Source organism: Arvicola amphibius, chromosome 12 (genome assembly GCF_903992535.2).
Source record: "Arvicola amphibius chromosome 12, mArvAmp1.2, whole genome shotgun sequence".
Classification (NCBI taxonomy): domain Eukaryota; kingdom Metazoa; phylum Chordata; class Mammalia; order Rodentia; family Cricetidae; genus Arvicola; species Arvicola amphibius.
The window spans coordinates 133,038,330-133,060,477 of NC_052058.2; the positions used below are offsets into that span (position 1 = coordinate 133,038,330).

At 46.4% G+C, this 22,148-nt stretch overlaps 1 protein-coding gene across 1 annotated transcript in view; it reads right to left on the minus strand.

The window, feature by feature from the left end:
• The window catches only part of Atp10a (ATPase phospholipid transporting 10A (putative)), a 162,891-nt gene that overhangs the window by 84,367 nt on the left and 56,376 nt on the right, over nt 1-22,148 (minus strand). Inside the window, exon 2 of the mRNA XM_038313958.1 lies at nt 1,573-1,777. Within this exon, the coding sequence (XP_038169886.1) occupies nt 1,573-1,777 (205 nt within the window). The remainder of the gene's footprint in view (nt 1-1,572; nt 1,778-22,148) is intronic.

Genomic DNA, 22,148 nt, shown 5'->3' on the forward strand with positions numbered 1-22,148 from the left:
AAGCATAATCATCAGGCGAGGCCAGAAATTGCATGGAGCCCCTAACAAACAATCTCTTGCTTTTCTGGTCCAGGATGAGAATACTCCATTTAAACTAACAAATGTACATATATGTAAATATATGTGTGTATATATATATATGTATACTTTATACATGTATATTTATGTTTATATATTATATGTTTATACATATATATTAAGTTTTCCTGTCTTCTTTTGTTTTTAACATTGTCTTTCCACATAGCATACCCAGGCTTTGAGCTTTTTATTTTCTGCCTCAGTTTCTAGAACAGCTCGGAAAATAAGCATGCATCACAACATAAAAGTGGTTTTTAAGTTTTAAGTCTATGGTCCCACAAAAGATATTTGGTAGAAAATCGTGTGGAGGGGAGTGCTGCTTTTTGGTTTTTTGGTTTGTTTGTTTTTCTTCTAGTCAAAGATAAATGAGGAAATTCTGATAGAAACAAGAAAGAGCAGGACAGTAAGGGGAAGGCTTGTAATAAAGTGGAGTCCATGGAGGCAGTGGTCTCAAAACTTCGTGCCGCAAGTCCCAGCATTAAGCTCCCTTTATGGCCTTCTGCAGTTGTAAAGAGGTGAGTGAAGGCAATCGCATGGCAAGGCAAGAGCAGGAGGCAGGGCTCCTGGCTCCCCAGAGACCCCAACCAAGGAATCCTGTCACCTGCAATGCCTGCAATACTTTCATGTAGATCCACACACGATCAATTGCTAAAGCCAGTCCCATGGGCCCTGATTCTACCAAGGAACTCTGTCAGGAAGTGGGTAGGATGAGCCGAGGTGACAGGAGAAATCCGCAAGGACAGCCTCCCTCAAATGCAGGGACTCACTTTTTTGGGGTCACTTTGCATAGCATTCTCAGTGCATGCAATGGCCAGACCTGAAGGAGTGACTCAGACAAGCAATGCAGGGGAGAGTAGTAGGGGTCAGGAGGAGGTTCCCCCACTTCCTCTCAGATATTTCCTGATGTCTAGGGACTTCCTGATGTCTCGGTATTTCACCTGCTGATAGCACTGAACATCGCAACGCAGACTTAGAAAGGGAACCGTTTTCTTAAGAACACTCGTGGTAAAGCCCCTTGGGGACTGTGCATTTCCTGGCCGATTTGTGGGTAAAACCTCCCTTCTTACTCTTCATTCAACCCCACTCTTAGTTGTTGCTTCACACAACTGAGGGAGAACTCAACTTTGGAAGCCCTGAGGCTGAACTGGGAAAGTCGCTGGAGGAGATAATGTTCCCAACCTACACGGGAACAGGCTGTGACTCTGCTGTGCTGCTATTTGGTGACCTAGCACAATGACTCAGGAAATGCTGACTGTTTCAGAATGTTCACTCAGAATTCTTCAAAGACTAAATACCATTCGGAGAAACTCATTAAGTGTCCAGTAGATATCACAGTCAGAACGAGTCCCATGCCCGGGGGGAGCGGGCTGACCATGGGCTTAGACATGAAGAGGCTGCCAGTCGCTCAGTTTCTGTCTACTAGGAAAACTGGCCCAGCACAGTGACGGAGGCTTGCAGGGGAGACAGATCCCGGTGGGACTCCGGGTCACTTACCAGCTCAGAGAAGCCACGGACCACTTGCCGCCGCTTCAGGTTGGTCTCTCCGTCCAGGTTAGCAGTCTCGATGTGGCACAGCCCATCAGGGTCACTGGATGACAGCAGCAGAATGTCCGCAGGTATGATCTCGTTGCAGCGAAGGTGGACGAAGTCGCCCACTCGGATTTCTTTCCAGTATCGATTCACGTACTTCTTCTCTTCCCTGGTGAGAGATTTGGATTAACACGCTTGGCCAGATCCAACCACGCTGAATTTGGCTATGAGTATTTAAGGACCGATTCAAAGTTTCATTTCTGCTTTTTCACAATAAAAAGTTATCTTCAAAAACATAATTAAGGCTATATATGTCATTCATATATATCTTTATCTGAAATGGCCAGAATAGACGGAACCATGGGGACAGAAAATGGATTCAAGGCTAATGTGACTGGAAGATAGGGAGACGAAAACTGACTGCTTAATAAGCCAGGGGCGCTGTTTCTAGGCTGACAAAATGTTCAGGAGTTAGATAATGGTGTGGCACTCAACACTGTGGGTACCATAAATGCCAAAGGCTTCACCGCTTGAAGCATAGTTAAGATGACCACTCCCAGACCAAAGAACAGAAAGCAAGAATTCAAATCATCTATGTCCATTAGGTATGACGTCAGCCACGATATGGAATCGATCCCTCCTCCCACTGATGGACAGGCAGGCAAACACAGTACACACATGGTGGAATATTCCTCAGCACTTGAGGAAGAATGCTAGAACACAGGACAAGCCTGAAGGTCTAGTTGTAAGAGAAGATTCACACACAGACTCTGCGATGCCTCCACCCATGAGGGACCTAGCAGACATGTACAGAGGAAAAGATAGTTAACAAAGGCTGGAGGAGGAAAAGCAAAACAACAAACAACAAAAATCTCCATGGATACAGTTCCGACTTGGTGGTGGTAAAGTTTTGGAAAGATTGATGGTGTTGGAACTGTACAGTAACACTAAGGGTACCAAACTGTATACTTAAAATAGTTTCAATGGCAAGTTTGGGTGTGTGCCACATTTTTTTATTTTAAAAGAGTAACTTAAATGTAACCGTAACCTTTATATTTATTCACCTGAAATAAAAAGAAGACGATTTAAAAATTGTAAACCTGGGGGAGCCAGAATTGCACTGCAGCTGTCCAGCAAGACACGGGGTGTTGAGACGAGCTGGCACTAGAACTCCCACAGGGCCGGGAAATGATCGCTAAGCAACCATGTCACTGTGCCACACACCACTGCTGGGTCTGCAAAATGGCTGTGAGGCCAGATCCACCCTCCCTCACCTAATCAAGATGAAGCCCATGAGACAAGCTATAATCCCCAACCTCAGCAGCCTTCAGAACCTGCTGGCTAGGTCATTCACATGACCACTGGAAAAATCAGCCCACTGATCCAACACAAAGGTTGCTGTTAACACTGTCTTGAAGGTGGTTTTGGCCATTCGGTGGTAAGCGTAGCGTGTGGAGAGCTGGCTGTGAAGACTTTCAGCTGTCTTAGCTTCCACACGGGACTGGAGGAAAGCCCCACCAACTTCATAGGCTGCCATCTGCCACCAGTGCCAGCTTCGGCTTCTTCCCTGCTTCCTTTCCCTTTCTCTGTCCTCTCATCTGTCTGTCTGTCTGCCTGGGTCTCTGCCTCTTGAAAACGAGGCTGTGTTTCCCAGGCTGGCCCCCAACCTCTGGAGTCCAGGGACTTCCTTCAGAAACCCAAGCAGCTGGAACTGAAGGGCCACACCACCACCCCCTACTCCGCCTCCATTGTAAGCCTCTATTTCCGTGTGTTTTACCAATTCAAACTCCACCAAACCAAATATGTACAAAGCACAGCACAGGCCATAATAAAATAAGGTGTAAATGCAGCTTCTATCCTTGAATATAAGCACTACAAGAGAGGCACGACCGCTAGAGAGTAGGGGCTGTGGCAATCAAGCCCACATAGTTGACCACACACCCCACACAGGAAAATGTGCTTCCCTCTAGGTCCCCTGTAATGATCATGTAGACCTATTCTGTTTAGCCCAGGAAGCTATTTGGCATGCTGCTAACTCCAAGATCCCCCTCCCAGCCCCCAGAGGTGGGTAGCTCTGAGAGATGGCACGGAGGTGTTCCTCTATCACCTATCTTCCTTGTTAATTACCAGCCTGATTGCTTCCAAACGTGGAGAAAATACGACCTTGTTAGCAAACAGATTAACTATGTTAAGTACATTTACAATTCTTTCTCCGAAGGCCAGACCCTGAGTTTATATGATTAGAAGCATTTTTAGTTTTTCTTCTTCATCAACACCATTTCCGAGTTTCTACAGAAAGTACAAAGAAATTTAAAGAGCCAGTCCTTTTGAAAGACATTTTCCACCGCAGAAAATGGCAGTGGATGTCATCGCGTCCAAGGGTAAGGCTTAAATCCAGTGGGACCTCCAGATGGGGTGGTCTCGAGATCCATTCCAGGACAGCGATGACAGAAGACAGAGAAGCTCGGTGGCACACTCTTTCGTGGGTTTGTACATAGTATCAAAACTCAGAAAGCTTAGCTTCGCCTCCCCATTAGAGGTCACCTTTTACTTAGAGCGGTAACAGAGAGGGCCATGTGCATCCTGAAGGAGATTCCCCAACAGAGCTATATAACAAGGGTACCATGAAGGAGCCACAGGACATGCTGTCAGCAAGAGCAGCAGCCCCTCTTCGGGATGCCTAGGAGAATAAAGACTCAGGAAAAAGCCCTGCAGGCACAGGAATTCTTGTCTTGGACAGACTCTGAGAAACCCAACACTGGAAATAATTAGTAAACAAATAGTGCATACTATTGATGCCATAGCCAGGGATCCCTCATCTAATGCAAGCTGTATTCTTTTCATGACAGATGTCTGCACACTTAAGCCTAACTCCCACTTAGAGGAAAAATAATATATGTAGATCTACATGTTTGTCAGTCTTTCTTTTGGGGGAGCGCAGTTTAAAGTCAGAGTTTCTCTGTAACTTTGGAGCCTGTCTTGGAACTTGATCTGTAGACCAGGCTGGCCTCGAACTCATGAGATCTGCCTATCTCTGCCTCCCTGGTATTGCGCCACCAGCGCCTGGCTCATTCTTTCTTAATATTATAGGCTGAATTGTGTTCCACCAAATTTTTATGTTGAAGCCCTAACCTGTACTACCTCAGATTACATTTGGAGATAAGGTGTTTCTATCTAGAGGGAACTGAGTGACGGGGGTGTGGTGAGATGCTATTTGTGCCTGAGTTGTGTCATTATAGCAAGAAAAGAGGAAGCAAAGATGTCCATACAAGACAATATGGTTAAATGGCCATTGACAGATCAAGGATATATGCCTACTGAGCTCGTGGCAGCCCACATAGGTTAATACAGCACATAAGTATTTCAACAAGGTCAGCTCAATGCCAGACCACTGCAACAGTGAGCTAAATGCACACCATCACGTAATGTCATATAGCTACTGCAGCGCCATGGTGTGATGCATAACTTCAGGTCTGCGGTGATGCTGCCACAAACAAAGCTGCTCTGCTGCAAGCTGCATTTAGCACACAAGAGACAACCATGCATGGGATGGTAAGTAATAATGTCACTGGCCTGTATATTTTCTCCACCACATCTTCTGTGCTTCTATGTCCTTTCCCTCATGATGGAGAACCAACCCCACAGCTGCTTTACTGCTGGGCTAACCCCCCAACGTCTCTGTGATCATCTTAACGCACACATCTGGTTATAAATAATGTCTACTCTAAAGCTGGTTCCTTTGGCAGCAGCCTCACACACCCATGGTTCCTACTCTCTTGACTGCTTCAAGATACCACGGGGAGTGAGCAGTCAAGTCTATGTAATGATGTGTGGGTGACTATGAGGGTCCCACAAGAACAAGATGGCCTGATGATGCCTGTGTGGGAAAGCATCCCCACGGTTAGTCATTCCGTGACTCCCTTCCTCGAGAATCTTGAATCTTGAAAAGCTCACAGGCTGAATTGCTGGAAAAGGGTGAGCAGAAGAAGCAGGCTGGGTGGGGCAACACCCTGTGTGATTTATCTGCCTGATTGTGCTCTACAGTTCCATACCAGGGCTCCGGGAAAGCGCTATAGAGAAGGCAGAAATAAATCCATTGATGCACTTAGGACAGAAGCACTCTTCTTGAAGCTTTGGCCAGGTGACCTACTTAGGTCTGCCTCACATTCCTCACATTTTTGTGCTCAGTGCTCAACCATTTTCCTCCTCAGCAAACATCCCAGGGGTCATGGTACTCCATCTCTACAGATGTCTTTAATCTAGTCTACCCAGAGAACGCTATTCTTTCCAGGAACCAGGGCCACCTGAGAGGCCTGGGTTATGCTTTCTAACCCTCTGCTGTCGCATGAGGCCCTGGGTTTGATCCTAACACACAAAGGATAACAGAAGAAAATTAAATAACTCAAGAGGGTTTGCAGCAACCATAGTCCGCAACATAGCAGACAAGCTCTTAGCAATTTTAGAAGTGACAAGGTTTTGGGTTTTTTTTTTTTTTTTAAGAAAAAAGAATATAGCACATTGAATTTTTTTTAAAGACAGTTGCTACCCCTTTGTGGCAGCAGATTCCAAAGTGACAGTGGTACACAGGACCATGCAATGGCTTCTGTGGATGGGTTGGAGTCAGCCATACTCATGGGAGCCAGGTTACCAATCTTTGTATTATAAGCTGACCTTTAGGACAGCTTCCAATGGGAGGCGGGCCTAGACGTATCAGTATTGTGAATCCATGTCTAATACCAATGACGAGAATGCATACAAGGACAAAGAAGGGGTCACATGGTCAGGGCCTGAGGGTACAGCTCTCACACACCAGTCAGCATGATATTCGAATACTTTCGACTGTCTTAATCAGTTTTTTGTTGTTGTTGTTGTTGCAGTGAGTGAATACCATAGACTGGACGATAAATAAACCACAAAAGTTTATCCAGCTCATAGCTGTGGAAAGTAGGAGATTCTAGTCCAATGGGCAATGTAGGAATTTACAGACATACAAAGCAGCACAGGCTATCAGGGGAAAGAGATTCAAGGACTAGAGCCAAACTTGTACTTGTGAAAGAGATGGTCTTGACATAGCCCAATATTTCCTTAATCTGTGGGAGAATTCAGGATCCAACCCCTTAGTCGCTTACAATGAGAATTAAATTTCCTTGTAAGTTTTTGTGGGATCATTGGAATTCCGGCCCAGACCTACTCAATGGGGAGAGGTGGACAAAAATATCTTCTCCTAAATGCAGAAGCCCTGGAACTTTCTATGTAAGGAGAGCTCATACTTTCTGCCTGGCAAAACTCAAAGAAGAGGCTCCAGCTAATCCCTTCAGGATGTAGAGAGTGTGAGATCATGTTTATGTAGTGTTCAGGAGCTTATATGTGTGACATTTACAACAAGTCATAAAAAAACACGTCATCTCTAATTCCTACACCAAAGGCCCTCTAGCTCTCCTTCTCCCCCCTTCCCTTCTCTTCCTTCTGTGTTTTTTCTCTTTCTTCTCCCCTCTTCTCTCTCCCTGGCAGCCCCATAGTCTATATAAACAAAGCAGTAAATAGAAATGTCCCGAGCACTTAGTTTTACAATATCTATGCCTGAGAAAGATCTACCTCACGAAACAGGAGTGTGGTCCACCAGAGGGTAAAATGGCACCCAAGTCAAAGGCCTTGACAGTGCACACCCTTGGAGTGTGAGCTGGCATATGGTCACTCACCATAAATCATGATCACTCCAGAGGATGATAACCAGCTCCTCCCTTAGCTGAATTCTCAGATCAAGATTAACGTAACCTAACGTAAGACCACCAACCCAAGAAGAGTTTCAGAAAGCACTTAAGGAAAGATAATGGATGTGATTCTTGAGACTCATCCACTGGCAGTGGCTGGAGAGGCCATGGATACTAGAGAATAACCTACTGATACTTTTCTAGACTGATATCATTTCTGACTATTCTAAATACTTGTCCTTATACCCAGGGATAAATCACTCCTATTCAAAGAAGCTTTTTCTCTCAACAAATGGGGACCATCACAGAGACTCACAACTCATCAAATAGCAGAGAGGAAGTAACTGTGCGGTGGTTGGCCCCAAATGATAGATCTGCAAGGCGATCCTTATACATAAGGCTCAGGGGATACTGGAGAAGGGAAGGTGGGAGACTGTAAACCGGAGGCCTTCTAGACGCTACAAGGAAATTGCACCATTGCAGCTCAACTATATGGACTCCTAAACAAGACCAGCATAATGGCTATACCAGCGGACGTGCCAGTGAAGTCGGAGGAAGTCGTACAAGGCGCCATCTGTAGATAAAAGGCTATAGGCAATCGGTGACAGCTGAAAGAGAAAGAATCACCCAGTTTCTTCGGTGGTCAGCTCTCTGATAGGCTACTCAGTCTCAAGTGGCCATCCGTATGTACCTGTGAAGAGGAGCAACCCTAGAAGGCTCAGCAGGGGTTTGGGTAATAGTGTAGTCCTTGGGTTTTCTTGTTTGCTTTGGGGTTTTGTGTGTGTGTGCGTGTATATATGTAACAATAATGAAGAGGAGGTCATGAATTTGAGGGGGCACAGGAGGAGTTGGAGAAAGGGAGGGGTGGAGATGAAGTAAATGTTGTATTCATGTATAAAATTCTAAGGAAAAGTTAAGAAAAATAAGAACAAAAATAAGAAACTCTAAGAAAAAGAGAGAGACGGTTCATCTCCACTGCCAACATGACTGGGCTTCGAGTTACCTAGGAGACACACCGTTGGACATCTGTGGGGCATTTCTAGAGACTTTTAACTGATGTGGGATGACCCTCCTGTAGTGTGGCTGGCAGAGGTGAGCCTTGAGCACAGGGTTAGGGAGTCTTAAGAGGACAGACAGCCCCGGACTATAGCGATGAAAGGCCAAAGGCAGGTTCACACTGAGGCCAGGGCTGTGGACAGCTAGGAGGCATTGCACCATCAAATGAAGTCCAAAGGGTGAAGAATAAGCCCACATTTGGAAGGTGAGCCTAGGGTTCTATGGCACCCACCCATGCTCCGTGGACACTGAAAGCAAGAGACTCTAGTGCAGTGCATTCTGCCCAGAAACAGTGCTGAGAGAACACAGACGGGAAACAAGTCCTGGAACGTGTGCGTGGAATTGCCACATCCTCTTGCTTTTGGAAACTGTAATTCCCAGCGGCTCGCCCATGGACACAAAGGGTCATCTCTGCAAACATTCCTGGCATGCATTCCTCCGCCCCAGAGACTTACTCAGCACTCAAACGCATCAGACTGTTTAGTCTCCCGAAAGGCACAACTATTCTTCAGAAACAGCCCTCTATGTGAGGGCTATGGCTACTCCAGTGATCAGTGTTTTATTTGTGCTTTATAGCCAACAGCAGCTAGTCTAGATGGTGTATATTGTAGTTTATCCCAGAACTGAGACTCTATCATCTTAGTACTAGCAAGAATTACAACCAAAAAGTGAACACAGCTCCCTGCCTATGATGTGGGAGCCGCCATACAGTGTACTCTCCAGTCTGCATCTTAGGAAACCCGCTCTTGGTCCTACCCATAAATTTCCACTTTCTCATAAAGACGTGGATCCTAAAGAGACCAAGGAGTCCAAGGAAAATCTCCATGCTTGCATGGAATTCACGAGGGCAAAGGAGGTTTGACCTTGAAAGTTCATCTGATCTGGTGGCCTGAAGAAAGAACATCTCAAGAGACTGGAAAATGCTACACTTGTGCAGCCAGAGACTGGCGTGGTCTGAGAAGACACGTTTGTCATGCCTGCTGAAGAAACCAAGGCAGCTGGAGCAAACACTGCCGTGTTTGAGAGACACACAACAGCACCCTCTAGGCCATTTGTCAAAATGCCTACACATTTGTACACAACCAGAGGGGCTTCATCCAAGGTCCAAAGACACTTCGTGCTCTAAACTGGCACAGATGTACTATCGAGGCCAGAGCAGACTGAGAGATTAGCTGAGATTCCCGGACCACACATGTCCAGAACCATCGGAGCTGTGGCTATATTTTTACTGAGCTGGAAGTGTTGGAAAGCTCTCCTTTCTCCTGTGTTTAGGCTGAGTGGCAGCTCGGAGCAAGGCTCCCTCCTAAGACAAATCTCGTCTCATTGCAGGATGAAGCCACAGATACGGGTTTGTGTTCTGTGCGGGAGATATTCTCACACGGTCCTTCTGCTGGTTTATATATTTATAAACCTACGAAGCCTCTGACTTGGGAGTGATCAACTATTGCTAATGATGCCATCTGGCCCATCTTTCACTTAAGGTCACAACGCACAGGTGCGTACACATTCGCATCTGACCTGCTGACCCATTCCGAGCAGGCCCTGGGCTCCGAATGCCTCAGCTTCCCGATCTGTATGAGTCGGAGCTAGTTCAGTCATCCAGAAAGGCTGTCCCTTCACACCAGACTCTCCACACAGCTCTTCACTTCTGTCCTGCACACTTTTCCCTCTCCTGGCACTGTGAAATTAAGTAGGGCCGCCGTCATGCTGGACTTCCCCTTCCAGGCTGCTTGGTGGGTGATTTCTCCCCAATATTGCCTTTAAAGAAAGCATTTCATTTTAACTAATAAAGTCAGAAACACCACAAATGAGCCACGAGTTCCAGCTTACATTTGACTTGTGGTATGGAATTAAAACAAAAGCTAGATAGCAAATTGTTTGTGAAAAAGACTAGAGTTGCTCACAGATTTCAATGGCATAAAGCACACACGTACAATGTCAACATAATCACAGACATATGACTACATGGCTAGTATCTTTCCTTTAACTATTTCATCACAGACCATGTAAAATCAGGGGTCTTTTAGAGACATTACATGGACTTCTGATCTCTGTATCTTGTATTTTCCACTAAGACATCCAGGGTGAAGTTGCACATTTAATAACAATTGAAGCAGATACATTTGTTAAACCAACAAAAATGCAGTTGGCCAAGCAGGCCTGAACGTGTCCTGTTTGATAAGCAGACAGATGCATTTTATATCCTGCAAAGTGCATCATGCCCATGCAAATGTACAGGTTAAAGAAGGGAGGGGAGAATCTATAAGACCCACAGAAGATGCACCTAAGAAAAGGAAAAGCCCACAGAACTGAATCCACCATGCAAACCAGCCCCCGAGGCCTCCCAAGCACCCTGAAACAGATTGGTCCTTTGGCTCACTGAGAGGGTGATGCATAGGCCTTCTTAAGCAAACAGAACAAGTCTTTGAGACAAAAAAATAAAAATTCAAAAAGATAAAATCCAAATGCTTTCAGAACTGTGACGGGGTAAATACTCGCAAAAAGCCATTGTTGGATCATAGGAATTTACTGACAGGAGAGAGAGCCTACCATCAGACATGTCGGAAATGGAATTCACATCACAGAGAACAACCTTCCAGAGTCTGATGACCCAGTGCAGGATGGGAGAACAGCTGCCAAGTTCAGTTCATCCTGGATGCTGAACTCTCATAGATCCACAGAAGTTACGACCATTCAGCAGCATCCGGGTCCACCTGCTGACCCTGATGAAGCCCATCTCCACAATCTCTAAGTGGATGCTGGTTTGGTCCCCTTGTGATTGGGCTCCCAAATTACAACCTTCATCTGCTGCCCGATAAAACTGCCTTTGCTCTATTTCAGCCTTGTCTGTGATCTCTTCCTTTACAGAGTAAGTAGTAAAAGGGGCTCCAGCATTTAGAGTAAGAAATCCTGTCATGGGATTTACCTTCAGATGATGGGCAAATAAGTGTATTATATGGGCATGCTTTTTTTTTTAAAGAGAGGAAAACAGAGAAACAAAGAAGCAGTGATAAAAAGAAAGAGCCAGGAAGAAGCAGAAATTGACATTATGAAAATTACTTAAATGCTATAAGCTCTCATTCTTCGGCGAACAGGGAAATCGGAAGCCCAGAATAAGAGGAAACAGCTTTAAAGGGTGCCACAGCTTCAGCACTGCTGACATTCTGAGCCAGGTAGTTAGTTCTGCCTTCCCTGCCACCCCATGTCCACTGACTCCCAGTACTGGATACATTGAGCTCAGGCCTCACGCATCCTAAACTGGTACTCCACTGCTGAGAGACAGCCTTTCTTTCTACTTTTCACTAAATTACCCTGGCTAGCTTTGAACTTGTCATGTTTCTGCCTTGACAGCCCCCCCCCCCAGTAGCTGAAGGCCTGATAGCAGTTGACAGCATATCATAGGACACCGAGCAGCACCCATGCATTTAAAAGACACCAGCACCCTCCCCTCTCGTTACAGAAGCCAACTGTGGAAATTGCCAAATGTCCCCTGGGCATCAGAATTAGCCTGGGTTGAGAGGTCTTGCATTGAAGCCCCCAACACCAGCACTCTGGAAAATAAATCATTACGTAGACATTTACAGGAGCAACATATCTTAAAAAAATCACACAGGTGAGAACCCAGCACTGAAATGGGATGGGCAAGAGCCATGGCAAAAACCTGAGCCAAATGTGTTGTGTAACACCCAGGATGGATCTTCCTTCTACCACACATCAAACATCTGTTCCTTCAGCCTCATGTGTGTTTAACTGATTCAGAATCCAACACAGAATCAGACACAGTCAAAGACGGCGCTTGCCATGGCTCCTCTGAACAGAGCCTTCCAAAGGTACTAAAAATACCACCGTTTAAACTATCAGCGTGAAATGCACTTTTCTGATCTCATGCGGAATCTTTAAAAGCTGACCTCACAGAGAGAGAGAGGAGGAAGCAAAAATGGACGCCACCAGTTGAGAAAGGTCGGGGAGCTCAGAGAGGCAGAGAGGAGAGTGGCAGACACAAGCTGTTGAGAGACTGGAGGAGGGAGAGTTGAGTAGATATGGGATATGCTACAATTACACAAGAGAAATGGATTCTTCTACTGCTTGACTCTGGATGACGGCGACACATAGTTCAAAAATGCTAGGAGAACGGACTGGACTTCCCACCACAAAGAAGTGATACGTGGATGAGAAGAACTATATACTCCCTCTGAACATGATATATTGATTATCTAAACATTAGATGCTACCCAATGAATAGGTAAAACTTGTACATGCTAATTAAAAATAAGTAAATAAAAATAGGGAAGAAAACCACATTCCTAAATTATTTTCTAATGTATGTGCTATAAAAGCAACACACCAAGATGAATAGGAAAACTGAGCAAAGAAGCACATGTCTACAGTCAATGGAGAGATGTATGCAGGAGGCTATTGAGTCTGAGCCCCGCTTAGGCTACAGGGCAAGACCATAACTCAAAGAACAAAACAAAACAAAATAATAAGAAGGGCTGGATACTCCAGAGTGAAGCGAGAAAGCTCTATGCAAGGTCTCAGAGGTGGAGCAGACATGAGAGCCCTTAGCTTCTTGGGAAGTAGGCTAGGAGGCCAAGTTTCCAAGTCCAAGAAGAGGGCAGACTGAACTGCTTAAAGAACACAGTCATGCACTCCAAGGTGACACTCAACACCCAGGATAAATAGGATAAATGACTGTTTCCTTGGAAACAGTCTAACCCAGGAGAGTGAAGTGATACCTAAATCAAGACTGCCTGCAATCTCCGTGAGCTTTTAAACACAATGTGGTTGTTCATCAGGAAGTGAGAAATTCTCGAAACACGCTCGTTCCTTAGGGTCCACAGGGACTGGGCCAGGACCTCGCTTGGATGCCCAATCTACACCATGAACCATGAGTTCATCTGCATACATCCTCTTTACTTTTCTTTCTGGCCAGCTACCCTGTGGGAACACTTACACATACACTAGAAACCTTTCTTTGTGTTTTCCCTCGTGAATAATTTTCTATCAAGTGATGATCTCTTCCCCGCCTCCCTCCCTGCACACCCTACACACTTCTCTTGCAATCTGCCCTCATGGTATGACACATGGTCTTCTATCTGCAAACCATTAAACATGCCTGATGTCTCTGGACAGATGTCATCTGGTGCCAGTGGACTGTTCATGGTGTTTTCTAGTTTCCTTGTTTCCTTTCTTGCAAGGGGAGTCCAGAGCATTTTCCTTAAGCACAAGAAAATGTCTAAACCATCTCATGCATATTATTTTCATGCCACAACGTGAACAAGGAGAGCATTACTCTTCCTCTGGTTTTGACCAAACACCCGATGAGAAACAACTAAAGGAAGAGGATTTTTTTCTCTATTTTGATTCTTGGTTTGTAAAGTGGTGTGGTCATGATGGCAGGGAAAGGAGTCAGCTGGAGCGTGAGATGCGTGAGGTGGTGGGACACACTGTGTCCACAGTCTAGGTACAGAAGGATGGAAGACAGAAAGAGGAGCTGAGCTATGAGCTTCCAGGCCTGCCCCACAATAGACCACTTTCTCCAGTGAGGCTCCACCCAGTAAAGGTTCCAAAGATGGCGCTATCAGCTGAGGTGTTCAAACACACGAAGCTATGAAGGATATTTCACACTCAAACCACAACCGTGCCCTACGCATTTTTCCTGGCCAACCAGTCCTTTTAACACTAGTGATGAAGCCATTTTTACCCCTAGTGAAACAGAAATGCCCCTTCCCTCTGTATAGAATTTTGTGGCCATCTCTATGATGCTTTAGTAGCTTCTGTTTTCTTTTTGTTTATGTCAACACCACACTTGTTTGTCCCAACAAGATATCTGAAAATTGGGAAGAACTTTTCTGCCAACTGAATGAGGTTTCCCCCTCTCTGGGTGGCATGTTTCTGAATAAAGTGGGGTTATAATTCCCTCAGCATGCACAAACTCCTGGGCTCAATCCCTAATACTGGAATGAGAGGTTTCTCTCCCACCCGCTAGTTCCCAAATAACCACTCAGAGGCTAAATATTACTTATAAATGTTTGATCAATGTCTCAGGCTTTTACTAATTAGCTTTTACAACTTTAATTAACCCATCTCTATTGATCTATGTATTGCCACGTGGCCATGGCGTTACCTCATTTTCTCTATTTGTCTTGCTTTCTTGGCAGCTGGCTGACCTCTCCTAGACTGTACCCATCTCTGCTTGGGTTTTCTGCCTGGCTCAATCTTTACTTGCCATAGGCCAAAGCAGTTTTATTTATCAACCAATGAAAGCAACACAAATTCACAGCATCCGGAAAGAAATCCCACAATATAATGCTGTAAGAAAACATACACAGTTTTCTTCCTAGGAATCTGCTGGGTGCTTACACCACTTCCATAGTCAGTGAGAGAGCAAAGGGACCCAGAAAGAGAAAAGTTGGAATTGGATGGGCTATGTTCTTTACTTGAGAAACCATGGCACTGTGGAAGCTTGGCATGTTTGTTATAGAGAATTGAACAAGGGAGACGGGGTTATTGCACACAACAGAACAGGGAGGTAGCGTTATTGCACACAGAAACATAAGGAAGCAGGGTTATTACATACAGGTAGATCAAGGAGGCAGGATTCTTACAGAGAAATAAGAAGGCAGGGCTATCTCACACAGCTGGATCAGGAGGCAGGGTTAGCTAGTCTCAGTAGAAGTAGTCTCAGTAGGAGCAGGCCATAAACATTGCAGGAGGAGGAAGGGATGCAGGACTTCTGCATGCGCCACAGCATCCACACTTGGACCAGATGGGAAGGCTTGGCCATTGCCCTCTAGCCTGAACCCCAGGGAGAAAGTGTTGCCCTTTTCTTCATGGGTCTGAGGCTCTCAAGTCCTGGACGGACATGACTATGCCCATATCAACACCACCCATTAATCCAGGACTCAGCTGACTGGAGGCCTCTTCCTCCCCTTCCGTAGGCCCAGCACTGCAAGTGCTGTGTTTATTCCTCAGTGCTGTTTTTGTTCCTTTCTGTCAGAAGCACTTTCGCCATTTCCCTTCTAAGAGTCTCTGCATTTCTGTAATATTCTAGGAGATTGGGCTCAGCTAGCGTGAGTATGATTATCTGACATCACACTCTCCTGAGGCTGCCAGTAGCCGTGTGTCAACAGTTACTATTCTTGCTTGCTTATCATGCCCGGGCTCTGTGGGCTTTCTAACCCACAGATGCCAGGTTCTTTCCCAGAGCAAGATGAAGTGGCTTCCCAAGCAGAGACAGCTAGAGCTTCCTCTGGGTTTTCGCGGCAGAGAAGCAGGGGAGTCAGCACAGGGACAGAGTGGGACAGCACCCTTCATGGGACCTGTCCTAGTGACGGTCCCCTAACCTCTGAAGGCTCTACTTCCCAAGAGTGAAACCAGGGCTCCCCCATGTGCGTTTGTGCTCCAAGTGTCTACAATCAATAAATCTGACGGGTGCTGCCCAGCGATCTGCATGAAGGCAATGTCTGTCCGAGAAGCCAAGACACACGTCACCCCAGGTGTGCAGTGGCAGGGGAGAATGGTTAGTCCACACCACAATCTCCCCGGAGATCCTGCTCCCTCCAAATTACAACTTTACATCCAGGACTTCATGACAACAAGGGCCCTCCCTCTCCTCTGCCTTATGAGAAGACTGACCGAGGGAAATGGGCCTTCTCACACACAGAGGGGAGCAGCGAGGATCAGCGACAGGGTGCTTTCTGAGGCTTGCTGCTGTCCCTCACTGAACACACCCCTTCCGACCCACCCCAAGCAACACCGCCCTAGTGCTACCTTCTCACCATGGTGCAGAATTAGACATCATAAATGCAATCTCTTTTAACAAGAAGGCTTTCTAAAAATACCACCACAGCAGTATCTCCTGGTAATATATTTCATGCGAGGGCCTTAAATCATGGTAGGCTACACCATCATGATCACTCTGGGGTCGTAAATAAACAGAGCACATCACGGTGGAGGCAGGCCCTGGAGGAGAAGGGCTGTTGTATGTGGATTGAAACATGCTACTAGGATGCAATTCCTGCTGATGCCACGTGTGGGGTGACAAGACACCTTGTGATGTAAGCTTGAGGTCACCTCCCAGCTTCCGTCAGTAAAGGAAGAGAAGTGAGAGCCATCCAGAGAAGTGGAGCCCATCAATTACATGTGGAGAATAAACAATGGTACTGGACCGCATAAGAAGCTTTGCTTCCCTCTCCGCTGGTGGCCGTCTTCTAAAATTGGAGGCCATGAGCAGGGAACCCCAAGATGGCTACTGCAGATTTATGGTTCCTACTTCCTCCTCATGAGAAGTGTTGTCCTTCCAAAGAGGAAGACACTGAGAGTCCAAGGAGGCAAATACCACACCCAGCGAGGAGTCATCGAGAGGCCCCAGATAAATTAACTCCCATCTTCGAATTTTAGGTTATCTGACTCGAGAGAATGCTGAGAAATGCATAGAACTAAGCTGGGCTTCTTGCCTTTAACTTCACAAAGCTACGTTTCCCCTCCTTGGAGAAAGTAATTGGGAGAGAAGTGGTAATGGTTTGGTGTCTTAGGTCACCGCTCAGGACCGCAAAGACAAGCCAGGTGTGGCGGTACCCACCCATCATAGCACTGACAAGACGAGGCTGAAGGACGGTGAGTTCAAAGCCAATTTGGGCTACATAGCACAACGCTGTCTCCAAAACAGAAAGGCAAGCTATGTCTTCTCCTGGGTTCTTCTGAGGGAATGACTCAGAGAGGGGCCTCCTACCATGTCAAAACACATGGGACCTACATAACAGAGCCATGCATGGTGGCTGGGACCTACATAGCAGAGCTGTGCCTGGTGCCTGGGACTCCCGGGACAATGCTGTGGTCAACTGACTATCACACTGCCACAGAGGGCTACGTCCTCGCCAGTCACCTTCAGCTCCGTTTATTATTTTATTCATTGACCAACTTATAATACGGCTTCGTTCTAGGAGGCACAATATAATAAATACTGTGATTTGTGTATACATTTGATAATGATCAAATTGGAAGAAGAGAGCATATCCATAGCCTCAAAAGCAATCATTTCTTTATGGTGAATGTGTTCAAAGCCCCCGCTGTCAGCTCTTTGGAAATCTGTAATGTGCTCTTACTAGCTACAAGTGTCCCCTGTGTAGAATGCAGCACATACTCACACCTTCCTAGGCTAGAGACCCGTGCCCAGCCTTTACTTGGTTGCTCACCATCTGCTTGGAAACATAATCATGGTGACCTCTGGCCTTCACTGCAGACGTGCTGTGCAGACAGCTTCCCCTCTCCATCCTCCCCAGTGACATAGCGCTGAATGCTTGTACACAGGAGCAGGAATTGCTTTGATGTTCTGGGGTTTCTAGCTGTCCCAATCACCATGAATGGCCACCGGGCTAGATTTCTAAACCCAGTTTTAGTGCTGTTACTATCCAATCTTACTGCCCCAGAGCTGTGTTCCCAAAATGTGCTGGAATAGGTACGGCCGCTAGAATTTTCAGCTGGAAGCATTTCTTCAGCTATCATGCTAATCATTCATTCCAGAGCTCCGGTGATAATATGCACTGGGGAGAACTGGGCCCGTGACAGCGGCGCTTCAGAGCTCATCCACATGGGCTCAGCATCTGTCTCTCAGTTGTGAGTCATAGACCTAGCCGGGACTCTGTCTGTGTGTGCACCCCACTATGCCTGGAATCTGGAAGGCTCCCCCAGAGGGACCGGATGCTTTTATATACACCCCAATGCCCTGCAGATGAGTCACCAGGAAGGAGCTACCCCATGGGTACTGGTGAACATGGCCTATACTAAGGGGTCCATCCAGAAGTGACCCTCATAGTCAGAGGGCATTGGCGGCTACAACCACAAGCGTCCTGGACAGGTGTGCATCCTGGACAGTATGCTCTAACCCAAATCTACCTGCTTCCTCTGGATGGGCTGGCTAGGCAGAGGTACAATTTGTGACTGAAGAGAGCAGGAGCAACAGACATCTGAGTTCAAATAATTTCAGAGAATGATTTTCCAGCCAGTCTAGATAAGCAGTGTTTGTCTATAGCTGGATGGCCTCACAGATGTTCTGTAGGTTCTTCTGTATTATAAAATATTGTGGGGTGTTTGTTTTGTTGCTTTCATAAAAAGTATTCACAAAATACTCCTTGTACCACTAGGTCAGGCCTAGAGAAGGAGCCCTAAGCAGCCCTGTTGGAGTTCCAGGCTCTGAACCCTCTCCCACACACACCTGCCCACACACCTTTCAAAGATTCTGTTAATCCTCAACTCAAGTACCTCTTTGGCTTGTCTCCCGCTTTGCAAGTTTGTGCTGTTGTTTTTATTTTAAATTGCAATTATAAAGATTCTCTTGCAGACTTAAGAAGTCTTCAGTCTGGTCTGGTACCTGACTTGACTCTACAGCACTGGATGACTGGAAGTCAGACCTTAGGCTCTACCAAGGCATGACGCCCACAAGTACTTGGCACCCGGAACAGGTAGCTAACATCTGCTGGTGGGAAACAGGGGCCTAAAGATACCCTTCTGTACCCAAGCCCCAGATTTCACCCTGGGCGATGGCGTCTATGTCACACTCTCCAGTGCCTTCTATCAACCCGAAAGTGTGCTGTACAGAAAGATCACCCTCTGCCACAACAGGCTCCTATGCGGAGTAAGTATGACACTTGGCTGTGGTGTGCCTGGCCTTTGTAAAGACACGACCCCTTACAGAGACTATTGGGCCACAAATTTAGGAAGCTAGACTCTTATCAAGGCAAGGCAAGGCCCCCAGCTGGCTGTCTCCTCTCCTTGTCACTGAGAACACATAAGCTGATGGCAAACCTTTCTGTGCCACCCACAGTGGGTACTCTTGGCCACAACAGTCCTGCCTAGTAGAAGAACTGAACCCCAATGCCGATAAAAATCCCAGTCTCCGTGGGGCCAACTGTTCTCTGGAAGTACCTGGAACAATGTGTCCTTCCTGCTTCAGGGCTTGAGTCCCACTAAGGGCCACACCCAGATCAAGCCCGTGTCCTCCTGTGGAAAGGGGGCAGCAGGCACTGACAGCACTCTTTGACCTCTGGCCAGCAGTCTGGAGGGTCTTGGGAGACCTCTCCAAGAGAGCTGTCTAGGTCATCTGTTATAGAAAAAAGGCCCATATGAGTGGCATGTCACGGGAAGACACTTGAGTATCAAATGTATGGGAGTGTGGGGGTATCAGATGGCTTTCCGCAGCCAGTCTGGACAGTCTGCAGACAGAATAGCCAGGGCATGCCAAAACAAAGGGGAGCTTCAAATCACCCACAGATAAAGGAGCCTTTCTTGTGCTTGCAAAGTACTAGATTGCAATCTGGCTCAACAGTGTCCAGGTTCCTATGACCAGAGAACACATTCAGCAGTCTGGGGGCACAGTGCAGCCCCCAGGACATCCTGACAGCTTGCCGAATCCCCTCTCTCAGATATGACTTGCTCACTTAGATCTACAAACCAGAAAGAATAATCCCACCTGGAAGTTACATTTGGACCAGCAGGGTGCCTGGCATTCACCCAACTTCTCCAGAAAAAAAAAAATGCATCTATCCTTTACAGACGGATGGCTGAGCAAGTCTCAGGTAGCCAGCAACTTGAGACTAACCACAAAAGTTTAGAGAACTTTTGTGTAGAGCAAGCACAGAACAAAACTCTCCACTAAGTGACATCAACGCACTCTATAAGGAAATAAAAGCCAGGGCTCAGCAGCAGCAGTGTGAGCAGGTTTGATCCAGACCACCTGGAAGGGCGGATTCATAAACACACTCCAAGTCCTGAGCCCTAATTCCTCAGTTTCAGACCCCCTCCCAACACACAAGTCAACCGCAGAATGATCAGCAACAGTTCTTCATGCTTGGGGAGGGATGCTCAGCCTGCTGCTCAGAAACCAGCCGGTTTTACAAGTTTACCTGACAAGGTATTCTATTCAATTATACGGGTTAATGGGATATTTCCATAAAGATTTGCACTAAGAAATCTTCACATCAGGACACTTACTAAAATACAACACCTCTAATACTTTGTAGAGTTTTTTGTTTTTTTTTTTTTTTTTTTACAAAAAAAGAATCTTGTCAGTAAGATATTGACCTTTCTGGGGGGGTTCAGGTAGGGCAAATAAGGTCATCACAGGGAAAGGGAAAAAAAGTAACCATCACTCAAAAGTGCAACAATTACATCACCGAGTGAAAATTTGTAATAGAAAAAGAAATTAATGTATGCAAAAGCAACCCTGACAGAGAAAAGACTGGATTTTTACAGAACAGATCATCACTGCAGCTTCTATGGAGCCTTTGGCGCCAGTAAACTTCCCAAACTTTTTAGCTCTTTCTCTGCTTATTCAGACCTCTGAGAACTTCATGCCCATGCTCTTCCTTTCTTCAGCGCTCTCTCTCTCTCTCTCTCTCTCTCTCTGTCTCTGTCTCTCTCTCTCTCTCTCTCTCTCTCTCTCTCTCTCTCTCTCTCTCTCTCTCTCTCTCTCTCTCTCTCTCTCTTTCTCTCTCTCCACTTCTCCAATGTGTTATATTAATTATGGAATATGCAATGCTGTGATATATGTGTGCCATGTGGAATGAATGGGAGGATCGAGCGAATTAACATATCCGTCACCTTGATGGTAACAAAGGGTCTTTCTCCCTAACAGTTTTGTCCACCATCTCTCCCTGAGCCCTCAGCTTCCGCTCGCCTTCACACGGCTCTCGGCTGCTCTGAGTGCCACTGTTTGGGCTTCCACATGCATGTGAGACAGTGTGAGCAGGGGGATGTCTCTCCATGCATGTGAGACAGTGTGAGCAGGGGGATGTCTCTCCATGCATGTGAGACAGTGTGAGCAGGGGGATGTCTCTCCATGCATGTGAGACAGTGTGAGCTGGGGGATGTCTCTCCATGCATGTGAGACAGTGTGAGCATTGGGATGTCTCTCCATGCATGTGAGACAGTGTGAGCATTGGGATGTCTCTCCATGCATGTGAGACAGTGTGAGCATTGGGATGTCTCTCCATGCATGTGAGACAGTGTGAGCTGGGGGATGTCTCTCCATGCATGTGAGACAGTGTGAGCAGGGGGATGTCTCTCCATGCATGTGAGACAGTGTGAGCAGGGGGATGTCTCTCCATGCATGTGAGACAGTGTGAGTAGGGGATGTCTCTCCATGCTTTACTTGTTTCACACAGGTGCATCCTCCTCTGGGTCCACCCTTGCTTGATGCAGCAAAGAACGGGACCTTTTTAAAGTAGTTATTACATCATGCACGTCCAGCACATTTTCTTCACCCACTCATGTGCAGTTGACTGGTGCCATGCCTTGGTTCTTGGTGCCCTAAGGCACAGGGTGGTGCAGGGGTCTCTTGCATACACTGACTTCCATGTTTCGAACGTACACCCCAAAGTGGGATGACTGGGTCAAAGGATAATTCAATTTTATTATCTTATTTTATCCTAATTTGTTGTTTAAGCTGAGATGAGACATAATATTTGTACATCCTTGAACAGGTGTGTCATTCTCCCACTTAGGACATGCTATTCTTCCTCCCTGCATTATTCCAGTTTTGTAACATGTTACACCAGAGAGGGCACCATTGTAAGCCATTGAGGCACAGCTATGCTGTTCTCTAGAACTAATCTACATCACCACCAACAGTGTGTGCGAGTCTACACACATACATACACTCACATACACATGCACACATACATGAGCTCACACACACATATACACTCACCCATTGGATGACAGTGGAACCTAAGGTCATGGGAAGGAGTGCTAACAAATCAGAGTGTTCCTGAA